Source organism: Scophthalmus maximus, chromosome 2, assembly GCF_022379125.1.
Source record: "Scophthalmus maximus strain ysfricsl-2021 chromosome 2, ASM2237912v1, whole genome shotgun sequence".
In the NCBI taxonomy this organism is placed as follows: domain Eukaryota; kingdom Metazoa; phylum Chordata; class Actinopteri; order Pleuronectiformes; family Scophthalmidae; genus Scophthalmus; species Scophthalmus maximus.
In genome coordinates this window covers 25,003,891-25,030,000 of record NC_061516.1, presented here as the reverse complement: position 1 = coordinate 25,030,000, position 26,110 = coordinate 25,003,891, and the positions used below count along the sequence as shown (strand labels likewise).

Below are 26,110 nucleotides of genomic sequence, written 5' to 3'. Positions count from 1 at the left end.
AAAATAAAAAAGACGCCTGTTGCGTCCAATATCGAGTTTGTGTTGTGGCTGGAAAAATGGACTAAGAGAACCGTGGCAGGGCTCAGGAGGTAGAGCGGGTCGACCACCGAGCACAGGGTTGGCGGTTCGATCCCTGATGCCCTCCGGTCCCAAAGTGTGGCACAAATGTACGAACGCGCGCGCGAATGCTTGAATTTGACTTTTGATTGGCCGTGGAGACATGAAAAAGGCGATTCATAAGTTCATCATCCACGGCGTCAAATTTCCACGTTCAACCCGCAACAGTTGAAGAAACGGTTGGCTCACCTGTGTGTGTCCTCTGGTGCGCCTTCAGATGGGAACTCTTCGTGTAAACTTTGGAGCAGCCTGTGAAGAAATCACAGAGATGGTGAGACGGACGGACAAGAGAGTTCACCCCTCGCGAAATACACGAGACGGACAAGTGCTACGTCCTGAGCGAACCGCGAAATACGTCCGGATTCTTCACGTCTGAAGCCTTAAGAGTCTTTATTTTTCCAAAAACATGACGCGTCTGCCAAAGAGCTGACATCATGTCGCCTGTTTCCAACACAAGTGCAAACTTAAGTCGAGTTTTTTTTTTTTTAATGACTTACAAATAGCAACAAGCGCCGACAGAATGATCTCACCTCCCTGGCAACTGTTTCAAAGACAGGTCTTAATTATTTGTCGTTGAGAGATTAATGTTCCGGCGGCGTGTCATGAAGTGTGGCGTCAAATCTCGCCTCTGCACATTTGACAGGCGAGCGCGCTACTGAGAGATTTACATCTGTGCTGTCGCTCCGGGACGGGACGGGACGGGGGGGGGCAGCACGGGGCGGGGGGGTTCGTTTACACAACAGCGACGCCGGTACACAGCGGTTTGAGCCGACTCGTCGGAGTGGTTGTGTCGGAACTCGTTTTTCTTTTGTTATTTGTGCATCAGACTGTTATTAAAGTCCAGATCGAGCTGCTGATAGCGTGAGTCTGTGTGTGTGTGTGTGTGTGTGTGTGTGTGTGCAGATAAACCTGAGGGATAAATTTGGAGAATTTCTCTTACATTCCCAAAAAAGGGCTCTAAAATGAAGACAAACGCATGTTATTGGCAGATGGTGAGGTGTTCAACCAATGGGAGCACAGACCTGGGAAGTCACAGAAGTGGATCCTCCTCTTCTCCAGCTCGGGGTTGTTCCGCCTGTTGTACTTGGGACCCGTCAGGACGCCCTGGCCGTGTGTCATCAGCAGAGCGTGCGGGGACAAGCCCGTCACCTTCAGGCCTCCCAGACGCTGCTGGTACGGAGGCGGGGGTTGGGACGCCAAGCTGAGCAGCTCCGCCTGGCCATCTGGGCTGCCGGGCTGGGAGTTGGGGGGGGAGGGCGGCAGGCTGTGCGGCGCCGTGTGCTGGGATGAGTTGAGCGCGGCCTGGTAGTAACCGTGCTGCTGCTGCTGCTGCTGCTGCTGCAGCTGGTGTTCCGCCATCATGTAGCTGCCGTTGGTCGCCGCCAGCGCGCCGCCGCCGCCGCCGCCGAGGCTCAGCATGGTCCTGTTGCCCGCGGGGCCGTGCGACGACGGGCTGGAGTGCGACAGGGCGATGTCGACGCAGCTGTTGAGGGGCATGTGGTAGACCTGCGACTGCGGGGCCGGGGGGCCGATGTGGAGCTCCGTGCCCAGGTGCGGCGGCTGCTGCTCAGACCCCGCGGCCGCGCAGGCCACGCCCCCGGAGCTCATGTCCGGTTTGATGAAGACGCTGTTGACCACGGGCGGCACGCTGAAGACGGAGGTGAAGTCCGGCAGGGCCTGGGTGAGCGTGGCCGAGTGGGAGCAGGGCACCTCCAGCCCGGGTTCCGTCTTGATCTGCTGCGGCGTGAGGGTCTTGGTGTTGTGCCTGTAGAGGCCTGTGCGCAGGTGGGTGGTGCTGGGGAGGATGAGGTTGATGTTGAGGCTGTACGGCGCGGCGGGCTTGTCCTCGGCGAAGTACTCGTCGACGACGGAGGCGCTCTCCCGCCGGTACTTTTTGTCGCCGATGTCGTTGGAGGACGCCATGAGAGGACTGTGGACATGCGGCAGGTATTTGTCCAACTCCAGTTGAATCTGAAAAGGAAAGGGAGAGGAGTTTAAAGGAGGCGTGATGAAGACGACAGCCCTCCATGCTCCTCTTACTCTTCCTCACCCGGCGGTTTCCCCGATTCCCCACCGAGCCTCTCGAGTGACACCAGAGGGGAACACACGTGCGTCTCAACAGCCCGACGAGGCCGCGACACCACGAACGCCGAGGTGTGTCACCAGGTGTGTCACCAGGTGTGTCACGAAGCAAAAGAAAACTTTGTAGAAAAGTCGATGCCTAAACATCCGCGTCCGTCGGCAACATCTTCCGGCCCAGTGGCGCTCGCTGCCCTGACAAACCAGCCAGGGCCGGGATTGTAGGGACGGACATATGATCCAAGTCCCGCTGCCGCCAGGGCTCCCCATTTAAACCCAATTCAACGTTTTCCCGGAAAACCTTCTTGGAGACACGAAAAGGAAGTGGTTTGCATTTCATTTGTGATGGGAGAGAATTAACGTGCGGGCTCTGTCACGCATCACAGGTCAAGTATTCAACAATGACAAAAAAAACTAAACAGAGAATGATCACGGTGATGATGATGGCGATGATGACGAGGATGATGTGGGCGGTTGTGGCTGTTTTCTTATGTTACCGGGGAGACGCAACTGTCAGTCGCGTCACTTGTGTGACAGCTGTGGAAAACGGCACCTTTGGTGAAATGTTTTCAAGCGGCACAAGACCGGACAGGCTGAGAGCACGGGGGGATGAAACCAGGTTTCAGGTCGAGAGCTCGATCTGATCATTGGGGGGTTTGCTGGTGTGCGTGTGTGTGACTGTGTGTGTGTGTGTGTGTGTGTATGTCATTCAGAGTCTATGAAGCAGACAGTCACTTCTTTAGAGGTGCACAAGCCGTGACGTAAAGAATCTCTGCTGGAGGGACCACACACACACACACACACACACACACACAGACACACACACAGACACACACACACACACACACAGACAGACAGACAGACAGACAGACAGACAGAGACAGACCACAGACACACACACACACACACACACACACACACACACAGACAGACAGACAGACAGACAGACAGACAGACAGACAGACAGAGACAGACCACAGACACAGACACAGACACACACACACACACACACACACACACACACACACACAGACAGACAGACAGACAGACAGACAGACAGAGACAGACCACAGACACAGACACACACACACACACAAATATATAAATACAGGCGTTATACAAATGTAGGAATGCATGCATAGCTTGCCAACACACACACACACAGGTGGAGAGTTCCCTCCATGGGTGTGGCCACTGGAAGTGGTTTTGACGAATGAAGAAGAGGACGAACCAAAACAAAAGGCTGGAGGCCTGAGAACCAGGCAGAGGAACCTGAACAATGTCGGGTAAAAATAGACCGGGGCAGACAAAGTTTTCACTGCGACAACAGATACACCGGGGGGGGGGGGGGTCGGAGAGAAACCAAAACCTTAAAAGGTAATTTCTTTTGAAAGTTTTTGTTTTTTCTTGAACATGGTTTTACTTTATCTTTGTTCTTTGTGTGTGAGAGTGAAACAGAAAGAACACGAGCGAGTGATTCAGTGTGTACTTGGAACATTTACATATTCAGGGACACATGCAGTGTGTGTGTGTGTGTGTGTGTGTGTGTGTGTGAGTCTGTCTGTGTGTCTGTGTGTGTGTGTGTGTGTGAGTCTGTCTGTGTGTGTGTGTGTGTGTGTGTGAGTCTGTCTGTGTGTCTGTGTGTGTGTGAGTCTGTCTGTGTGTGTGTGTGTGTGTGTGTGAGTCTGTCTGTGTGTGTGTGTGTGTGTGTGTCTGTGTGTGTCTGTGTGTTCAGTTGTGTCGCTGTCCATCGTTCATCGCCGGTGACCTCGCACCACCTAATCTGAGCACTGGGGGAATTAAAGACCTGGGTATTTACAGAGGGGAACCCCCCTCCATTTATATATATATATATATAAATATATATATAGTTGGGTATCGTTAGGTTATTTTCCAATACTGGTGCTAAATCAATTCTTTTGAAATATTATCGGTACTTCAGCAGTGCCAAAACCTAATATCGGTATCAGCATATACATATACAAACACATTCAAATGACCGACTGGTAGTAAATCTGTGGGATCAATTAGCAGCTCGTGTCCAAAGAAAGAGAAATACACTGTAAATAAATCCCCTTATTAATCATTTAAAACGAGTCCCGGACCAAAAGCAACTACCTCTTCCTCCCTTTCCACTGGACAAATTAAAAACCTCTTGATCCAGACTCGCCGCCGTCGACCGTCGTGAAAGAAAAGGTTCAAAGTGAACCTCTGTCATTACTCAACCAGCTCAGGTGAAATGTAGGCGCGTTGATAGATGTGGGTTCTTTCTTTCTTTCTGTCATTTCGAAATGTTTTTCTATTTTCGCTCCGAGTGGCTTGTTAGTGATGCGCGGCGACATCAAGGCAGCTGATGAAAAAAAAAGAAGGTCTCTGGATCAGTTGCGTGTGCTCGACCAGGAGAATATCTCGGAGACTCAAGTTAATAATTGGAGAACATGTACAACTGCCTCTTGCTCCGAATCCTCGGGCCCTGATAACAAACAAGTCTCTTATCAGCCCGGGTTTATGGGATGGAGTGGGAGTTTCCACACAAACGGCAATATGATATGTACCACAAAGAGAATATATGCTTCACACACACACACACACACACACACACACACACACACACAAATGACAAATACATGAAATTGAGGCTTGAAGTTTTTGTACAACCATAAAACTTTATCATTAATAACTATAAATAAAAAGAAAAACACAAATACAACCAATTATTTTGAATTTGAGGGGATGAGAATTAATAAGCTTTGGCTTCTTCCTGCACCTTTTCAGGTATACATGATGTATTCATGAATGGATTACTTTATAAACATGTTCACACCTGCTTTTTTAATTTTCATTTGTTCGAAATGAAGAAAAATGAAACTGAGAAAATAAACAACAAATTTTAGGTAAAAATATCAACATAAATGCACATTTTTCAGCATTTTTAAAAAAAAATCTGTCCAATTTCGGATACGTTCACAATATTATCACCACAAAGAGAGATTTGGTGAGGAATCATGTTTCATCACCTTAGTTGCCCCTTTGTTTTTTTTAGCCTCCATCTTTGTGGGGCATCCTCATCGCCAATAATCCAAGACATACTTTATAAAAAAATATTGCTTTTATCTTAAATTCAGTTGGCTGACATGTCTACGCGTTCCCCGACAGGTTTGTTAAATCCCCTCCCGCTCCCCCCTCCCCCGAGCCCAGAGCCTCCGAGCTCCTCGTTCTGCGGCACATCAGTCCCCCGTCTCCCGTCGCCCTGCGTCTGCTGCTCGTCACTTTTCCTTTATGGCTCGCAGGAATGCGGAGACGTGGTGGCCGTTCGCCTTTGGATCTCCATAAACGCGATAGCGCCCGGGGGCCCCTCCGCGCTCCGCTCGCTGTTAACCAACAGAGCGGGAACCGAGACGGGGTCATCGGAGCAAGGAATACAACCTTTGAGACCGAGATGCTGTTTTATTGCCACTGGTGATGGAGGGAGAGATAATGGAGGCTTGTTTTGGTTTTGCAGGACAGTGGAAACTAAGGGCAAGAGTTCCAACATCCATTTAGCTCCTGGTTTTAAAACATATCATGATAAATATCCAATTTAAGGATATTTCATTTACCGGACGAATGCGCAGCTCCAGGAAATAGTTTGAACTTCGTTTTAACATTCAGGAGATTAGAAAAAAATGATTAGAAAACAGATGATTGGGTATTTTACACGCGACATACTCTAATGCTGCGTTCACACCGGACGCGCCGCGAAACTTTGCCGTCGCTTTGGTCGCGAGCGAACATCTGTGCTTATTTGCGTCACTCGCGCGAATATTTGCCCGCTCAATTCCTTCCGCTTTCTCCGACCAACCTCATCTGAACAAAGACACACGTTGCGTTGACTTTGTATGTAATCTTGTTGCAATAGAAATATGTGGCATACAGTAGATGATAAACAAGAATTCAACGTATGATTTTAACACACAATTATGGGATACAAGTGTAAACAAATGAAGGTATGTTCGGTATTCCAGGGAATATCCATATAGGTGCGTACGCTGTATATGATTTGTGAAAGGGGAACCGGGTTTACTGGGTGGGGTTATGTTTACAAGCTCGCGGTTTAACACCCTAATTTCAGCTCCGCGACACGAAAGTGACTCCTCTGTGTCGCCGTCTGACGAAACTTGCCGCGAACCATCGTGCGAACGCAAAGTCATCTCGGGACACGATGCTTTGGAAATATGAATCCAGAATATCCACGTATTCAGGTTTGACACACAATGAGCTCCCAGTTCGCGTCCCTCTCAGATTCAGGCAGCGTTGAGGGCGGGTGGGGGCTGCGGGGGCCATTTTTTCTGCAGTCCTGGATCCTCTGCTGGTATTTTGATTTCATCAAACCCGAGCACTTACAGTAATCGCCGTGCACAAGGACGGATATGGACACGTCAGACTGCCTGAGGAAACTGGAAGAAAATCCATTTTTGGTGACCACACACACGCACACACACGCACACACACGCACACACACGCACACACACGCACACACACACACACACACACACACACACACACACACACACACACACACACACACACACACACACACACACACACACACACACACACACACACACACACACACACACACACACACACACACACACACACACACACACGCACGTCACCTTTTGTTTTCACTCAGCGGGAGTTTTTTTTTTTCTGCTGGTGTTCCAGACGAGCGGAGGATAAACACAGTGACGGTCATTAGGAAGAGATTTCGGCGCGATGAGCTTCCCGACCACAGGCGTTTAGAAAACAGCCGAACCGTCTGCGGTCGGCGTGTGTTGTCTGGCGCGGAGACACGCGTGCCCCCCCCCCGCATGCATGACGGGTGCCGATGACATCAGCACGGCAAATGAAAAAAAAAAAAGAAACGCCACGAGTCAAAGCGATGAATCTCTTCTGGTCCGTCGGCTGCACTGGATCTGACTGATTTATTGGGGTTTTGAAATATGACAGGTTGATATATCAAATGGTTGATTATCAGACAGCTGAATAAAATTAGATGTGCACAGAAGCCTATTTCATAAAGAAGGAATGGCTAATAGGATAGTTGGGGTCACGTTCGGACGGATGTCATCTGTTCACCGTTTCTATAAAAATCGATATTTGCAGATCAGATTCGATCACAATTACATTTCTTTTAAAATTCCCCGTCCGTGTTTTTTTCATTTTTCCAGTCACACTTGCCAAGCTGATTTTCCCCTCTGGCGTTGCATCAAAAGCACGAAACAAAGACGCGATTGCCGAAAGTTTTTCTTTGACACGCGGTCAAGTTACCATGGCTACCATTTCATCCGTGCTGGTGATTAACACAAATAAAGGGGCCGACCTGGTTAAGGTGTTTGAATCACAGCTGCGCCGACCCGTTTTGTAACCGCCGTGTGATCACATCTGGATGTTTTGATCACATCTGGATGTTTTGATCGGTGTATTATTTATCATGTCGTACAATCCAAAAATCAACTATATGAGCAAGGAGGTGAGCGACAAAATGGCCCCCGATGCAACCTTGAACTCTCCTTCTGCATCAAACCCTAGTTTCCGACCCCGAGTCCGCAAAGAGACAAACTGAACTCGTCTCCTGCCAACACAACAAATTAACCACGTCGTCTCCTCCCAGCGCACTTCCCATCACCGCTCACATGTGGGACTCCTGCGAGCCGAGACTCGCCGGCAGACGCTCGCCCAGATGCACATCAGCTGCTTGGAAGTCAAATCATTAGTCAGGCGAAAAATGTCTGCAGGGACGTAGGACTGGTCATCAACGCGAGGGTCAGTGGGGTCACATCATGCCAGGATGTTAAGAACCGCCCGTTGAGAGAAGTCGCCTCGAACGGCATGTGAGTATTGATCTTCAGGAATCATTAGGCGCGACTGGGCGACGCGCTCCAGAGTTACTCTGTAACTTCGCGTGTCGTGGCCCGCCCCCCCCCCGGCCCGGGTCGTACAGGAAGACCCCCGAGTGACACGACGACCAAAGAATCTGGAGATGGGTTTCATATCGGTAACCTGTTCTGCCGTCGCGGCCTCGCTGGCGCACGGGAGCACAATCGCGACAAGAAAAAAAATCACAGCACTTCTGTGAGTTTCGGACGAGGAGACGAAGCTCCCGACCAGAGCGGTGTCGGTGACGCCCCCCCCCCCCCGACGACAGCCTGCGGCCAGATGTTTTTCCAACTGTTCCAGTGACACAGGCAGATGTTCCTGCAGTGCGAGAGACGCGTCCGACGCCTCTCCTGCGGCACAGCTGATCACCATCTCAGCAGTGGGACTAATGACCAACCCCCCCCCCCCCTTTTAGCCTCTCGCAGCGTTTAGCGTCTTTCAGCTTCATTGTTTCTGAACATTCCATGACTCCGCAGCGGCCGGCGGCGAGGAGCCTGATCGACCTTTCACTGCCGCTGTGACTTTCTCATGAGGCCGCCTTTTATCATCCTCTCTCTCTCTCTGTCTCTCTCTCTCTCTCTCTCTCTGTCTCTCTCTCTCTCTCTCTCTCTCTCTCTCTGTCTCTCTCTCTCTCTCGTGCCTCGGGGCGGCCTGCGGAGATGCGGGGCCCTGCTCAGACAGGTCGGGCAACATGCTGCTGTCACGACACCCGAGTTAAGCGCTCTCTCTTTGAAATACCAACGCGATGACACCAAAACACACGTCTCAGAGGGAGAGAGAGAGAGGGAGAGAGAGAGAAAAGCTGAGTTATTAAGCCTGAACTTTGTGTAGCACATACACACAGGGGGGGGGGGAGAAGAGGGAATGGAGAGTGAAATGAAAAGGCAAAAAACCAGGGAGTGAACTGTGTGTGTGTGTGTGTGTGTGTGTGTGTGTGTGTGTGTGTGTGTGTGTGTGTGTGAAGAAATCTGCTGCGTGCGAGGTGGAGGAGGAGAAACCCTTCTCCCTCTCTCTGCTGCTGCTGCTGCTGCCGTTGGCGTTCATTTGCCTGAGGGGGCGACTATTTCACTCAACCCGGCTCCTTTTGTGCCTCGACAAAGTCGCGCTTTGCATGAAACCAAGCGACGCGCGTCAGAGCAACGAGAAACTCGAGCCCCCGAAAACAAAACCCCCGGCGGAACTTCTTTAATCGCCATCTTGTCAGAACGACAGAGGCGACGCAAACCGCCGCAGGGACGGAGACAGCGGTCGCGGATTGGCGCCGGAGCGCGTTCCGAGTTTTCGCGGGTGTTTGAATGCCACAGACGAGTCAGGGGGACGGGGACGAACCTGCCCGCTCGGGTTTACGGCCGCGCTCACGTCGTGATTGGAGGGAATCTCACAAAGCGCGCCGACACGAGACCAGTGCCCGTCGTTGGGTTCTCGCGTTGAATCGGCGGCGAACGCCTTTCCGTCGTGCGGCTATTCTGCCACCGGCGCCGACCCTTCAAGCAAGCTCCGCCGCGTGGTCGCTCTCATTGCGCGGGACGTGGGCGGGTACCACGGCACACGTCGCCTCCTCCAATCGGCGACCGGCACCGTCGAGGCGTCGGAAAAGGCCTCGGATCTCTGGGGCCTGTTCACCACAACCCATGGCGGGAGGCCAAACTCGGCACCGTTCGCGGGGTGAAGGCGTCCGGTTACTGTTTGCGTTCCGCCGTGATCACTCAGGCTAACCTAACCCTACCCCCCCCCCACGTACAACTCAAAGCCCATTCAACTTTAATGCGGCTCTCACGTCTCTCTCTCTCTCTCTCTCTGCGAAGGAGGAGACAAGGAGGTCGGTCGTAAAAACGACAACAGCGTTCATCTTTTCTTTTTTCTTTCTTTTCATTCTCTCCCTGCCACAGGCTGCCCCGTGACGCGACTCCACTTCCTGAAATGGCTCCGGCACATGTCGCTGTACTCGTGGCCTCGCTTTTCGGAAAGAGAAAGAGGCGCGATGAATCCGAAGAAGCCATTTTGCACACACACACACACACACACACGCCTCCACCTGCCCGTCCATCATGTGATCACATCTCAGAACCCCTGCGGGGCAGGAATGATCCTTATAGAGTCCAAGGCAATCATAAAGTCATAATAGTAATAATAATAAAAAGAGTGAAGTGTTTACTTCGGTAGCAACACAAACGCTTTGGTCGTTGTCATGCAACAAACACAGGCCGCTTCAATAAAAAAAAACCTCTTATCTCTTTTTTTTTGACATGCAGCAGGTTTCAAAAGTGACAAGGCCGCGTTGCCTTTTTCTGTATCCCCCTTTTTAAAAAAAACCCAACACATAACTCCACATTAAACCTCCTGAAGACAGGTACAAATAAAGGCAGATTTGAATAGTTATGAGTTGCAGAATTGCTCCAGACGCAGGTAACCTGCAGTTCACTGACATGTCAAGTGTCTGTGTAGGACTTTAACCTGCCCCGCCTCTTCTCACGGATATTAAATTTAATAGATGAAAAAGAAAAGGAATCATCATGATAAATGGAAGAGACGGAGCACAACTTGCAGACTAGACTAGAACTACTTTTTCATCAGGACCCAGGCAGCAGCACGAAGGCCACTGTGTGATAAAAAAAAAAAATTAAAAAAAAAAATTAAAAAAATCAATGTGGACCCGTGGTTCAAGCCAGCGGGTCGACAGAGACGCTCACCCCGGGTTTGACGTCCTCAAACACGGACGCGTCCTCGGCGCCGTCCGCTCCCGACATCCTCACCGGCTTGAGCTGCGTGAACACCGCCCTCTCCTCCGTCGTGTGCGGCGGGTTCATCATGGCCAGTCCGACTCTCGCTGCCATTTTAAGATATATATTTCGTCACAAGCAAATATATATATCTATATATATAGATATCTTCACAATCTGGGTCGTATGTACATACAAAGTTTGTTGTTGTTGTTGCGCCCTACAGTCGGAATGGAAGCGACACAAGGAATTCCGCACCGCCTCCCCTCTTTCTGTGGCTCGCAGGTACGTCCTACCTGCGCTCAAGTACGGACCTGCTACCTGCGCAGAGAGGAGCCCGACGGCGGCGCGCGGCCAATCAGAGGAGAGGATCGGGCCGGCGGACCAATGGGCTGCGCGGGAGGGAGGCGGAACTCACCTGAGCGAGGCTTCACAGGACGGGAGGGAAAACAGGTTGGGGCGGGATGGGGGGGCTCCTCAACACACACACACACACACACACATACAAACGGTCTACTCAACACACACGCACACACACACACACACACACACACACACACAAACGGTCTACTCAACACACACACACACACACACACACAAACGGTCTACTCAACACTACTCAACACACACTCACACACACACACACACTCACACTCACACACACACACAAGCGGTCTACTCAACACACACACACACACACACAAACGGTCTATTCAACACACACACACACACACACACACACACACACACACACACACACACACACACGAGGACAGTTATATCACTTATCACTTTTTGCCTGTTCACGAATTCTTGTGAATCCCCGTTGTCATAAGAAGACGAAGAAAGAAAAAAAAGAGGAAATAAATTTGTCATGCTGATAAGCTTTTTTCCCCTTTTCTTTTGAATGAGCAGTGCAAATCATCTGTTGTACTAAACAATAGTTAGTGGAATTAGCAAATCAAATGTGAGATAATGGAGTTTAATGAATGCCAGCGGTTATTCGGTGGGTGTGTTTTGTTCGTGGACAATAGAGCGTTTGGTCTTTGAGCATCTCTCTCTGTCTGAAAGAGAGAAAAAAATGTTTCCAGATTTGATAATTAAGTCTGCACACGCACAAACTGGAAACTATCATGACTAAGGTTATTAATTGCCCGTTACTGCAGATTCAGCAAGTGTTTAAGCGGTGAGCGGTAACGGCGACGTGAAACCTTTGCTTGACAGGAGCTGAGTAGAAAAACATACAGAAAAGCAACGGTTGGAAGAGAAAACAGAGCTTGTGGTTTATAGCAAGGGGCCCAGAAGAGAACAACAGTCCAATAAACATGATTTGAAGAAACAAAAGCCAAAGTTTGAACAAAATTAAAAAAAATATATATTTAAAATAAACATTTGATGCTCGAAAAAAAATAAATCCACATTTGGCTACGTCAGCAGAGTCCTGGACCTTCTTTAAATTAGCCCGATGAAACAACGCCCCCCCCCCCGATGCTACGTGTGGTAAACAGGCAGCTTGTGTGGTCAAAGACGGTATTGCGGCACTGCGCGTGGAAACACGTCACGGGGAATCCAGGTGAGGGTTGACGCACCTTGATTTGTAACGTCATGCGACTGCTTAGGTGCACGTTCAGGACTCTATGGAGAAAATTATAAACACTGAGGATATTAAAAGCACGTTTTTATTCAAACCAGTGAACTGACAGAAAGCGTTTTCCAATATTGCTTCGGTAGAAGGCGACATGCTCATGCGGGAAAATATAAATGGACTGGGATCGGCCACGTGCCCGACGTAGCTCACAGTCTCCGTTTCAACCTGATTGCAAGTGTCAGATATAGTAACGCAATAAACCTGCTTTTGTCGACGTTGACAGATGATATGCCGCTAACTTTGGCACCTCGGGTTGATACTAGCCTGGCATGGCCGGCAAAGGTATGACACGTTTAAAAAAAAAACACCTGAGAGACTCGTTGCCAAAACCCGTTGTTGACATTTGCCCCAGTGCAACTTGTAATTTGCGCTGTGTCGTTTCTTCACGTCCGCTGCACCTACATGTTAAATGATTTGTGTTGTGATAGCACCGGGCCCAGATTTGTAACAGTCGCCATGCGCGCCGCGCCCACGCTCCAAACATTAATCATAATAAACCATCATAAATCAGATAAATCATCAGGACAGAAAACAGAAGTGTAACTTTTGAGCATGATATCGAATCTAGCATGTTGTTCGCAGGAGGTGAGCTCCTCCACTACTAAACCACGGCTGGCGATGGAAATCACCTTTCCATTGCCGGCTTCAGACATGAACTCCACTTTCCGGAGTTTGTCGTTCACATATGAAGAAGGCGGTAGGGAGATTGTGCAGGTCAGACGCGATCACAACAACTGGAACATTTCTTCCAGGGATCTTTCCTGCCATATTCTCACATGGGCTCACTCGGAAATTTAACTTGGGGGACTGTGGGGGTAAAAGTTCTGGAATATGTCTGGAGTAACATTTGCGTTCTCACGTACAGGGCCTTCAGGAAAAGATCAGGAAAATGTCCTGACTCGAGATCATGTCCTTGAGCAGCTCATGCAGATGAAGCCGGGAGCTGCAACGTATTCACATGAGATCACTGTAATGCATCAGGCAGAGTTTATTTGAACGGCACTTTTCACCAAGGCACATGAGACATTATGCATAAAAGGGCACTCCACCTAGATTCAGCTAGATGGGGCCAATTGTGTTGATACCAAACAATGACTGACGTTTGAACGGACAACGCTCTGTGCAAGTTCAGACAGAGACTTTGAGGTTTGACGTCAAAAAGCCTCTGCTATAATAAACTGGGAAGGTGGAGCTCATTAAAAGTAATTATGAGCATGAGCCTCATAGGATATCACTGACTTAAGACTGATCACCACCTAAATAAAAGACTTTTTTTAAAAGGTTTTTATTTGTCACGTACTCGTACAGGATGCGCAGTGAAATGTTTTTGTGACATGTACTGTACTACTGTGCTCAAATTCAAAAATAAAAATAAAATGCAGTGCAATTGAATAAAATAAAATACAATAAAATACAGTAAAAGTTTTAGCAGAAGTTATAGTTAGATTATGGTTAAGCTATGGCTAATTTACATTATGGCCAATTTACATGTGCAGTAGTTATGAAATGAAGAATATTATAAATAGATATAAAGTTAAAACTAGATCGACAGGCAGATGTACAAATGTTGCAGTCCAATATGGTTAAGTTTAAAGTTCTGCAGAGTGCAGAGTTCAGGGCTCTGATTGCCACGGGGAAAAAACTGTTCCTGACTTTTTAATTTCTACATTTTAATATGTAATTTCAGCAACACACTGTACTTTCTGTTGTAGTTATTAAATAGTTAATTTGGTATAATACGAAAATTTATAATCTTACAGATTCCGTTTGCTGCCAAGTCCATTTGAACATCCTGTTTACTGTTTCTCCACATTACAGTAACAGGTAGAACAAGACTGCGGGTCGACTTTCAATGGAACGTGATGGAAAAGGCGACAGATGTTCAGAGTATCCGAATATTGCTCCGGAACATTTACCACACCTTGTCCTGCCAGGCCCCCTCGTGAAACTTCAAGAAAATTTGCGAGCGAGCCCACGTGAGAATACAGGAGGGAAAATCTCCGGAGGACCCACCGCGAGCGAGTGGGCGCTCCACCTTCGCCGCCCTTTGCCCGAATGCTCCGCACAAATTTCCAAAAATCTTCGTGAAACAACAGAATGATTTTGGAATAGTTCGCAGGAACGCAGCTGATTGAGACGACATGTTGACCAGCGGTCACTTCCAGGCTGCTGCTCTGCACCGCGGAAAAGTTCAGATTTTTCGTAACCGCGGCGTCATCTGCAAATAGAATAATATGGCTGAATGGATTTTGTCAGAAATTAGGAGCGCATATTTGCGCCTTTGTCAGCTGCTGTTTGATTCGTTGAATGAGACGCCCACCTACACCTGCAACCATGCGACGATTGGACCAGCTCAGTACGAGACCACAACGCACTAAATGAGATTCACGCTGAATTGAAGAAGACGTGGAACTAGAGATCGAAAACCATAAACTTCTCAAGTGAGGAGTACGGTCATTTTCCCATTGATTCTACAGAAATGGCCTTAATTTTGCAACCAGTGAGTCGCCTTGTTGATCCCAGAGAACACGGGCACTTTTGCAAATTCCTGCATTCCGTCCATTCTCATCTACGGTCTATGGTTCTGAAAAGTCAGTAAATGTAGCTACAATGGCGCAGAGTTGCCTGTAAACGTCGCCGACTGGAAAACTCCAGTGGTGCTACTTCATCACTCAGTCAAGGACATTCACGTTGGTATGGCCGCTGCCGCCGCCGCCGCCGCCGCCGCTACTGTTGTTGATGCACCAGTCAAACCTCGCTGGAACATTTTGTCACCACCCGAGTCCCAAAAAAAACCAAAACACGCTGCCGGGCTTTTTTTGTCTGATCATATCAGTTCACCGCCGTCAACCCGGAGGTCTGCGTGAGATCACAAACCGTGAGAAAAAGTCAGCGCTGAAAGCGGATTCTGTTTATACTGAATATAACGACGGGGACTTTAATGATCTGGTTTAGTCGGTCGCACTGGTCGGCCCGCATATTTGCAGGCTGTATAATTATGCCACTTGAGAAACATGGCAGGCTGTGACCAAAGCACTTAAGCAATAAGACGCTAAAAATACAACTGATAGTAGGTATATTCAAGGACGGGGGAAAGCAATATATTAAATATACCTGCGTGCACCTTCAAACGATCACATTCTCCATCGCCTGCTCGAAGGTTTTAGTCCAACAAGCTTCCGTTCTCCATGGGCGGCTGTGGCCGCTGTGGCCGTACAGTCGTTCGTCCACCAACCCAAAGGTTGGCGGTTCGATCCCAGCTTCCGCCAGTACACCTTTGTGACCTTGGGCAAGACACTGAACCCTAACTTGCCTCTGACGGCTCTTCCGACAGTGTATGAATGTGTATGAATGACAGAAAAGCGCTATATAAATACAGTCCAGTCCATTTACTGTGGACCAGAGTGTAGGTTACAGCTAGAAACATTCGGAGAGTGTTCAGAGTCCTGATGGTTTGGGATCTTGCGCGGACAGATGGCAGGAGTGCAAAGAGGTGGTCGGAGGGGTCCGTCATCATGTTGGCTTCCTTTGTGACACATCTGTTAGTGTCTACGTCGGCTATGGAAGGGACAGATACACCTGCGACCCTTCACTACCGCCCTCTCCTCTGGCTCCTGCTCCAGATACAGATATGCATTCTTTGATTCATAGCTTTATTCTCAAACTAGAAAAAAAGAAGTTTTTTTAAGCTTATCACATTTGCTAATGAGTGGCACACAGACGGGTACGACATTCGTTTTAAGGTGCAGGATGAGAAGTTAAGAGACCAATGAGAAATGTTTACACGACTCTTAAGGCCCATTCGTCATATTCCAAAAGAACAGTGTTTTTTTCTGTTTGGAGCTTTTCTTCTTAATTACTCTATATTCATCCAAATTCATTCCTTTGACTATTTCTTGTCTTATGCTGCTCAGATTACTTCAGATCCCAAACCGGAACTTTCACAGTTTGGGACCAATAAAGTAGCCTAACATCTATCAACATATATTATTGTAGATGATGATGCATGATGATTAGTAACAAGTTAATCCAAAAACCTGTCTCCAGGCGTGTTCCCTCCTCTCGGTTTCATCAACCCAGCTGTTGGATTCCTCTCAATTATCATATCACGCAAAAGAAATCAGAAGAGTCACCGGTGCAGAAAAGAGGCCGACATAATGAGCTTCTCAAATTGGATTTTAATTCTCACGGCGGACTGGAAACACGTTCACGTACTTCTTTGTTGTCGTATGAACACCGCAGCCAATGGTGAGCTGGTCAGATCAGCGGTTTTCCAGTTGTGCTGCTGAAACTCTTTCACCTGTATCAGGTGACTCGTGGGCAAAATAAGAACTCGAAAAAGGAAAATCAAACAAGATCACCACAACACACGGTCCCTTTGGACCGGCTGCAGCTTGGCACAAAGACCAGAAAACCTGTTTCACCACTTAATAGTCAATTTGTGTGTGTGTGTGTGTGTGTGTGTAGAGTAAACGAACAGAGAAACGAAAAGGAAAAACAACTGAAAACGAGAACTGAATGGAGGCGGAGGGAGGTTTAAAAAAAAAAAAAGAAGCTTTATCACCTGATCAGCGGGGAAGCCACAACTGCAGATGAGAGGAAACTTGATACGCTGCATTCCACCCTGTCTCTTTCTGTCTTCAGCAGCACCGTGCTGTTATTAGACAAGAGGGCAGACGAGGACACTCAGCGGGTTAACGCCCTCCAGATCTCGAGCTCACAAGAGACATTCACACACACACACACACACACACACACACACACACACACACACACACACCTCTCCCTCAACACACTCCTACAAATACAGGGGCTGTTGATCAAATTCGAAACACCTGATCGACAGTTGTGATATTTCTGGGTCTCAGATTTCCTTTTCTGCGCCACAATCGTAAGCTTAATAGGTTTATTAAACTTAATGAGTTCAATAGTCTTAAACCAGAGCAGCTGCGATGGAGACGACAACCAGAACGGGCCCCTCGGCTGAGCTCCTACCTCGGCCCCAAGGCCCGACGGTCCTTGAAGCGATTCTGTTGCGACATGGATCTTCTGGTCAGTGGATGACCCTCTGTGCCTCCTTAGCCACAGTTGCCCCGTGAAAACCCATATTTGATATTGAAAACATTTGGGACATTGAGCAGTGTGACTATGAGGATTTGTTCCCGTGGGTTTTTCCGGGGACTGAAATGTTGATGTGTTCAATGTTAAATGTAAAAAACTGGAAAAGCAACGGACGCAATCGGAATTTTCGAGTCCAACACTCGCACCAGTTCCGATTGGAAGGGCATGATTGACGCATGTTCATTTGTCCTGGTCCTTTGTTTTCTTTTGCTTTTTGTTTTTAAAATCCCGGACATTTGGGGGAAAGGGGCCACTCTGCCTCGCAGTTGCCAGCAGGAAGCGCCAGATACGGTGTTGACGCGACGTCTGCGCTACAACTTTCAAAAAGTACTTCACCATTCATCGTCTACCGCTTTATCCACTTAAGGGTCGCGGGGGGGCTGACATTGGGCGAGAGGCGGGGTTCACCCTGGACAGGTCGCCAGCCTATCACAGGGCCACATACAGAGACAAACAACCATTCACTCTCACATTCACACCTACGGTCAATCTAGAGTCTCCAATGAACCTGACCCCATTCTGCATGTCTCTGGACTGTGGGAGGAAGACGGAGAACCCGGAGAGAACCCACGCACACACGGGGAGAACATGCAAACTCCACACAGAAAGGCCCTGGTTGGTTTGAACCGGGATTCCAACCCAGAACCTTCTTGCTGTGAGGCGAAAGTAATAACCACTACGCCACCGTGCAGCCGCAAAGTACTTCACATTTAATAAATAATCTTACGGTCAATGGTCCCCGTTGGCTCCAGGGGGGGGCACGTGTCCACTTTGCCCACGTGAGAATCCGTCATTGCCAAACTATAACGCCTCTTGCGTAACGCGCCGCCGTGACACAGCATGTGCAGCGATGCATGATTGAAACGAGATCTTTGGATCAGGCTCTAAATGAAGCTGTGTTTCCGTGGAAACCATTTCACAATGTGTTCTGCAGAAACACTGATGACTCAACCAAAAGGCATTCACTAGGAGAAAAAAATGAATCACCTAAGCTTTGTTGCAAATACAAATCTATAACTTTCTGACCTTGTGTATTGGTGAGTGTGAGAGTCGTGTCCGTGTCGGTCGTGCGAAGGTCACTGGTCTGAGAGCTGACGTCCAGAGAACAACAACTAGCTCCGCCGAAGGGAAAATCATCTGCGGTGGTTGTGTTCGGTGGAAATGGTCAACGTGTCCTCAGGGGGAAGTTTGAAACATATTCACTTGGCTGGACGGGACAAATCCTTGCAAATGCAGGATCACACATTTCACGATGTGTTTTCAACACAACTTTTTGGGGAATACCTTGTAAAGTACAGTATATTTTCGTGGAGCGTCTTGGATTTACTGCCTTTAAGAGGCAATGCGGTTGAGTTGAGACACGAGTTTCAGACGAGGGGTCAGTGTGTTTCTTTTTTGGCTCCTCTTTGCTGGAGACGACCCGCTGACTGATGCTTATCCGTCTCATCTGCAGACAGCAGACGACGGCCTCCGGTACAAATCTCAGCTGAGGGTCGGTGCTCGTCAGAGATTATCTCTCCCATCTCTGTCCACTAGGCGACCGCTTCTGATTCGTCCAACTGTCAATGCTCATAGAGTAAAACGATAACAAGATGCATGTGTCAGATGTCCAGGAAGTTTTATTCTTTTCAGTCCGCCATCGAAAGGATTCGACGACCGTGCGCCTCCGGTGTCTTTGTAGACTCGCTGGACAATTTACGATTCTGCCGCCGCTCTTCAAAGACAAGCGGCGGCCGAGCGGAGGAGGCGGAGAGAGACGAAGAGTCTCAGATCACGTTTTGAGATTGAGCCTGTTGGATTCGCGGAGGTCAAACTTCAAAAACAAAGTCAGTGAGCGTTTGTCAGAGTTCGACCCGGTGACCTTCCAAGTCTGAACTTTTGTTCATGTCTGAAAAGCTGAACTGATTTAAATGAATGTTAACTTGCTCCTTCTCTTCGCGAGTCTCGTTGTATTGCGTCGGCAGCAGGGGCGGGTAGAGAATTCAGACTCTGTGGTCCTGTTATTTTATGATAACAATAAGCCGAGCAGAGGTAAAAGTCTTCGTGGGCAGGTTTCCCGCCACTTGGCGGCCATCTTGGCAACACCGTATCCCCCCCATCACCTGAGAAAATGAATGGGGAAAATCACCAGGGAATTAAACGCTGCACATAATCAGATCAAATCTTGTTAAAATTAGGTTTTGAAACACGCAGGATTAAACTTCTACTTCGCGCAAAGTTTCTGATTGAGTCCATTGTTTGATCTTTTTTAGAAAAAGCGATTGTGACATACCCTGCTTCCTTAACCTTCCACCTACACCGGGCCCACGTCTCCTTCCTGATCGCAGCACGGAGCCATTGCCCCGGATTTGATACGGAGCCAGGAAGGCCGGTCCGACCTGTTTGGAGGCAAACTCGTTGGAAGCCCACATGTGATTAGTTGAGTAATGTTTGACTAGTTCTCGTTTTTTTTCTATGATTCATAGGAGAGGAAAGATATTGAGGACATGAGAAATGGGTGATGGAGATGGTGATTTAGTAATGTGATGAACGGACCGGTCCGGTGCGGTGAGCGCTGGGTGTGATTGAAGGAAGCCCCTCCGATGTTTTTCCTCTGTTTGGACCGGGAGGCCTTTTTTATTGACTGAGGGAGGAAACCGGTGAACAGCCTCCGATTGTTCTCCAGGAATGACGTCTGAGGGAAGAAGCTTACGAATTGATCTGAGCAAACTCGGAGCCGTTAGACTTCACCGCGTCACCGACCGGCAGGTTGTGTGTACAGAGGTGAGACCTGCTCAGGTTCAAGGCGGCCGGGGGAAGGGGAGGTGGCGACAAGGTTTCCTTTTTCAACAAAGCACAATTACAATATGTGTTCGGGACATTGAGTTAAGTTTAATTGTCACACCATAGTTTTGAGATCAAGAATGAACTTTTATTCTCAAGCACTGTATCGAACAATAAAAAACCCGCGACCGCTATTCAGCGAGAGCCAATCATCTGCCAGGAGTTTCTCATTTTCTCTGGAATCATTTTACATCCTGATGGACGCCTCACTTCCTGTGACAAGGTTTGTCACCATGGAGCTTCCAGACAAAAAAGCAATTCCCCGATCGCCGCTGCAATCGTTTTATTAGTGGCGTGTGTCTGATCACCGGTGGACAAAAGTCAGACAGTTTACAGCCCTTGATCATATCTTTAAAAAAAACCGAACGCAACGCAACGTCACGGCAGCGCATTACTCAGCATTGAGAAATACCACAAAGAAGATTTCAATGGCCATTTCGAAAGTGGGGGAAATGATGTCAGATCTCAAATGTCTCCGGGCAGTTTATGGTTTACGAGATACAGGCTGCGCAAACACAACCCCCGCGATACGGACGAATCAGTAACCAATCAGATCCACTAATAATTCCTTTTTTTCTTTTCCTCCTCCACCACGATTCTACACAACACACACAAAAAAGAGGAGCTTACTTTTTTTGAAAAAACTGTAAAAAGCTGGAAGTTTTTTCTTATGAGATCTTTGCTCCGTTTCTTTTATCGAACAGCTTTTTGATAAGAGACGGAGATACAGTTTATAGTTACTGTAATAGTCTGCGGCAGAGAGGCGTCTCTGAACATCTCAGCTGTAAATGTGCACGCACACACACACACACACACACACACACACACACACACACACACGATCAGGACAGGAACTAAAGTAGTTTATGGCCATAGCTTACTGCAACTGACGGTTATAAATATATATATATATATACACACACACACACACACACACATATGTATATATCGTACACATATATATATCATACCAATACATTGCACAATATGGTGAGACTGGGTGACACTAAGATACAGCACTATATTTACACACTAATTCTGTGTCTAGGAGGAAATGTATATATATATATATATTTATATAATATAAAATATAATATATACAATTGAATAGTTTTGCTGCAGGTATATATGATGATCATATACATCACATAATAAGATTTCTCGCTTGGCAAATGTTTCACTGGAAGTGGAGGAAGCCCGTAGAAGGGGTTTCGCAAACAACCCACCCGAGTCGCGGGGGCAATCTTACAGGATCTGTGACCATATTTGGGTTTTCAGGAAGCCCTGGAATTCCTTCAGGTGGGAAATGAGTGAGGCTGTGACATCATCGTGCAGAGGGCCGGAGGCGGGGGAGCACACACGCACACACACACACACACACACACACACACACACACAATGCTGCGCTGTTCGTTTCCTGTAGCTGATAAGCTACGTCAGCACAATGATTCATAGACAAATGTAGAAATTCCAAAAAACTCATACAGTTACAGCAGCTTTCAAAGATTCCTGACGTGGCTTCAGACCCTCTCGTCTCCTCTGACCTCTGGTTTTACCCAGCAGCCGACAGCAGATTGCTGACTGTTATTCTGGCCCCCGGAGGCACAAAGCTCCCACCGGATCACGTTTCCCCTCCACCTGTCCGAGGGGGGGGGGGGGAAGAGTGGTCGGCGGAGCCATTATCAACTCTTCATTGTTGGCGTACAAAGTGGAAAACCCACTCAAATGTGCTGCTTTTGTCTCCTCGATTGCAACAACCCCCCACCCCCCCCCCCCCCCGTTGAGCGGCGTCTTCCCATCAGCCACCTGGTTCATGTTTCTGATACTTATAATCGCGACAAGCATGTGAAGCAGGTTGGATGGAGGCGTGATGTCTGATCCGACTTCCATTTTTTCTTTAACTCCGAGGTTTGTTGTTTTTTAAAAATAAGAATGATTGGTCACTTGTCCCAGTGTGTCAACACACGACGCCGACCAATCTCTGTTAGACTCGGGACTTTGTCAGCTGTCTGGTCAGCTGTGTCTTTACATTTTTAATACCGCCATTTGGTTTCCGCCAACTACATGTATAAAAATCCGCATGCAGGGAGAGAACTCGACTTCAGGCAAAGGCACAAAAAGTCTTAGAGAGATGATCTACTGGAACTGGTGCGATAATCTGGCAAGTCCACATCTTTATACTGCGTCAACTGCCTGGTGTAGGTGATGAGCTGCTCCGGATTACAAGCACGCACACACACACACACACACACACGTCGAGGTGCTGGAAGCCACATCATTAGAGTAAATACATTTTTGATACATCTATCTTTATCTATATATTTCCTAACCTCTCTATTAATACTTTTTTTGTGTGGGAAATGTGTTAAAATGTCGACTGTCAGGAAAGCTAATGCCGCTCACTGTTCCTCCCTTCTCTCTGACTCCCGTCTCCGCGACTTCCCGCGGTCGCTGTCCGCGCCAAAAGAAGGAGGAAGAGAGGAGACCGATGCTCCTCCCGAAAAAACTCAGCGCAGACACTTACACTGCACGAGCAGCCGATAAGGGCACAAAAAGACGTCGAGCCTACGTCAGCGCATCTGAAGTAACAGTCATCTCGACCGGCAGGAAACTTCTGGAGGAGCAATAACCGGAGGGTCAATGATTCACCCCGAGTCAAACAGTCGTAAAAAATGTCTGTTCGCACCGCCGTCGATGGAACGGTCGCAGGCGCCTGGACGTGGCCTCAAACACGTTTCTGTCTCTGGCAGCTCGGATCATCCGGGCGCGGAGCTCGTCAGCGTCGGGTTCGCTGGCTCGCAGCAGCAGCAGCAGCAGGTGTCACGGGAGCGTAACTTCACCCCGTCACGACACCGCGGGCGACGGTGTAAAACGATGCGCCGCTGAACGGGTGACGGACAATTGGTGCCTCGTCTACTGGCAGGCAAACCCCTGGAGACCTGACACGTATCTGTGTGTGTGTGTGTGTGTGTGTGTGTGTGTGTGGTCTGCACTCAGACTAAACTAAAGGGGCAGATACATTCCTCAGATTGAGTGTGGACGAGATAGAAGTCCACGTCGTGTTTCAGTGGGTTCATCCCCAATAAAAATGGACGTATAGTCACTGGGTCCGCAAAATGAAGCCATTGCGGAGGGTGCCTGAGGCCCGTGTTCTCTGCACTGGCCAGCAGAGGGCGTCTCCTCTGGTTGGTGCTACAGAAGTCGCATGAGGAAATGACTCAATTTCTCCACGTTACACCACTGGAGTTTTTTGCTGCTGTTTCTATCGCGTCACAAGGGGCAACGTTAACAGGCAAAACTGGCAACTTGGCGCCTTTGTAGCCAGATTGACTGACTTTTCAGGAGCATACAGATTGTGTATAAAATGGACGTAATGCGGGATTGATTCCAGTGTTCTCTGGAATCACCAGCAGAGGGCGACTCACTGGTCGAGTCTATTGGGAAATGACTCTACTTCTCTACTTGATTTATAACGTCGGCCGACATTTTCTTGAGGAGTTTATGGTTCAAGCTCTAGTTCCCCGTCTTCTCCAATGAATCGCGATGTTCATTTAGTAAATGATGGTCCATTCAGAGTAAAATAGACGGTAAAGCACCACATGCATTGGAGCGTGATTGACAGCCCCCTTCTTTTAGAACAGGCAACCGAGCCAGAGGTCCCAGACTCTACAGAGGGAACTTGGAAGTGATTCAATCCAGGCCCCTTTCCAGAAGTCAGCATCAGTTATTAATTACAACGACAATGACAATTGTGTAGAAATTGTTCTCATCGGGACAGAAAATCCGGTTTGCTGGATAAACACGGGATTGAAACTGACGTTAAAGTCAAGTGGAGGGCGTTTTGTCACACTTGTCATTCAACTATAATTGATTATTGTCAAAGACTGAGCCAGGGACAGTGTATTCACACGTGTGAACAAAAGCTATGTAGCGAAGACAAAAGGAGCTTGTCCGATGCCCGTCCACACGCGGGCAGGCGGTGAACCTCCTCCTTCCTACCGCGTCGCCGACAACATTCCAGGGCACCAGGGAAGAATCCCGATTGGTGGAACGCACAAGATCTGGTGACTCACCGCCGCGCCGTCAAAGTGTTGTGACTTCATGGCAACTGCAACCAAGCAGCCGCCGCCGCCGCCGCCGCCGCCGCCGCCGCCGCCGCCGCCGCCGCCAGGCACAAAGCTCAACAGCCTCAGGGCGGCGAGCGGGTTCCAGGGAAACGTCCGCATTCAGGTCAAAGATGTTCCCTGGTGACTGACATCGAACAAGTGAGACAAATCTGGTGGGTGGAAACAAAACAGTTGAGGCCTAAAAAGTGCAAACTGACACAAACAAAACATAACTGTTCTGCGGGATTAGTGCCGCCGCTCGGGCGACACGTGCTGCTGCTGCTGCTTGTTTCTCAATGTGATGCAGCCTTTTAAAAAAAGGCTGCTCCAAACAGCAGTGCTCTTTTCACGGCTCCGCCAGTTGGCGTTTCCTTTTTTTCTTCTTTTTTTTTGTCGTTGCCAAAACCCCGGGGAGCTTCGGTGGACAAGCTGAGGCACGACGGAAGAACCCGGAGAAGCGGCTGGCGGAGGATCAACGCGGCCCCGCCGCCGCGTCTTTGTGGAACAGATTGTTCCCGCTCAAGGAAAAGCGGTCGGACGTGGAGGTGAAAAGAAACGGCATCAGTCACTTCTGGAGAAAACAAAAAAGAATTCGAGATCTATCATTTTTCAGTTTCTTTTTCTCTGACCTTTGTCCTTTAGTGCTGCAGAACAACCCGTGATTCGTTTCGGGGCTCAAATACATTTTTTCCAATCAGGGAATTGGTGCCGGTGTGTAGATACGCAGGAGGAATTTTGCATCGTTTGGATCAGAAATGTTAGTCATTGACACCCTGCGGTTCACTTTTCGCTCGTCAGTTTAATTGCAGCAGCAAATCAAATGGGGACATTGCCGGGACTGAATTAGCCGTTTTCGTACGACGCTACGTGTCTTTAGCCCCAAACCTGTCGTGTGCGACAGACAATACGTCAAGTTATGAAAGTCCTCATTGCATTTGATCATTTCATGCAACTTACGGGTTTTTCGTTTCGACGGGAAGCTAACGCTTGCGCCGTTCCAGGCAGGGGATCCGTGCGACCGTGGCCCTCTCAGAGGATTTGTCGTGCGGCCTGGAACCTCGGTGTCTTTTCGGAGACTTTGCACAAACGATGATGATAAATCCAACATTGAACGACTTTGATGATCATTTTTATCCAATTTTCCAAGACGTATTAGTGCCACTGTTGCTGTTGTTAGCGGACTTCTGGCCGTCCATCTCGAACGCACCTTGACCAATCAGAGGCTTTGTTACAGATTTGCACCAATCAGACGCTGCGTTGTCGACTGGTCGGAAAGAAACAAAGATTTTACACTGAAAACAGGACGCCTCACTCCTCCTGTTTACTCCTGCCACGACCGCTGACACTCCTCTGTGTCACAGGAAGTGACTTATTTGTAGAAGAATGTACATAACTTTCGATTTGCATTAGTAAGAATGTTTTGGATTGTTTTATCTCATAGCCGAGGCTTCAAAGAACAGCTTTCAAGAGGGAAGAATATTCCTCCTTGTTGTTCGGTGTGTCATTGTAATGAATGTCTGTGAGATTCAATTTCTGTTTAGTTTTTTTCTTTTGTCTTTATGGTCCTATAACTA

General features: G+C 48.4%; 1 protein-coding gene across 3 annotated transcripts in view; it reads right to left on the bottom strand.

Moving 5' to 3' along the window:
- klf5l (Kruppel-like factor 5 like) overlaps window positions 1–25,733 on the bottom strand; it is a 37,701-nt gene extending 11,968 nt beyond the window's left edge. Inside the window, exons 1-4 of one of the 3 annotated variants that reach the window (XM_035625925.2) lie at window positions 25,494–25,733; window positions 24,504–25,107; window positions 1,140–2,088; window positions 307–366 (exon numbers count right to left, since the gene is read on the bottom strand). In XM_035625925.2, the coding sequence (XP_035481818.2) occupies window positions 307–366; window positions 1,140–2,088; window positions 24,504–24,656 (1,162 nt within the window). In that variant the 5' untranslated portion in view covers window positions 24,657–25,107; window positions 25,494–25,733. Of the gene's footprint in view, window positions 1–306; window positions 367–1,139; window positions 2,089–10,808; window positions 11,173–24,503; window positions 25,108–25,493 lie in introns of those variants that run through there. The other 2 variants (XM_035625927.2, XM_035625924.2) reach the window with 2 other exon arrangements.
- Window positions 25,734–26,110: the final 377 nt, after the last annotated feature.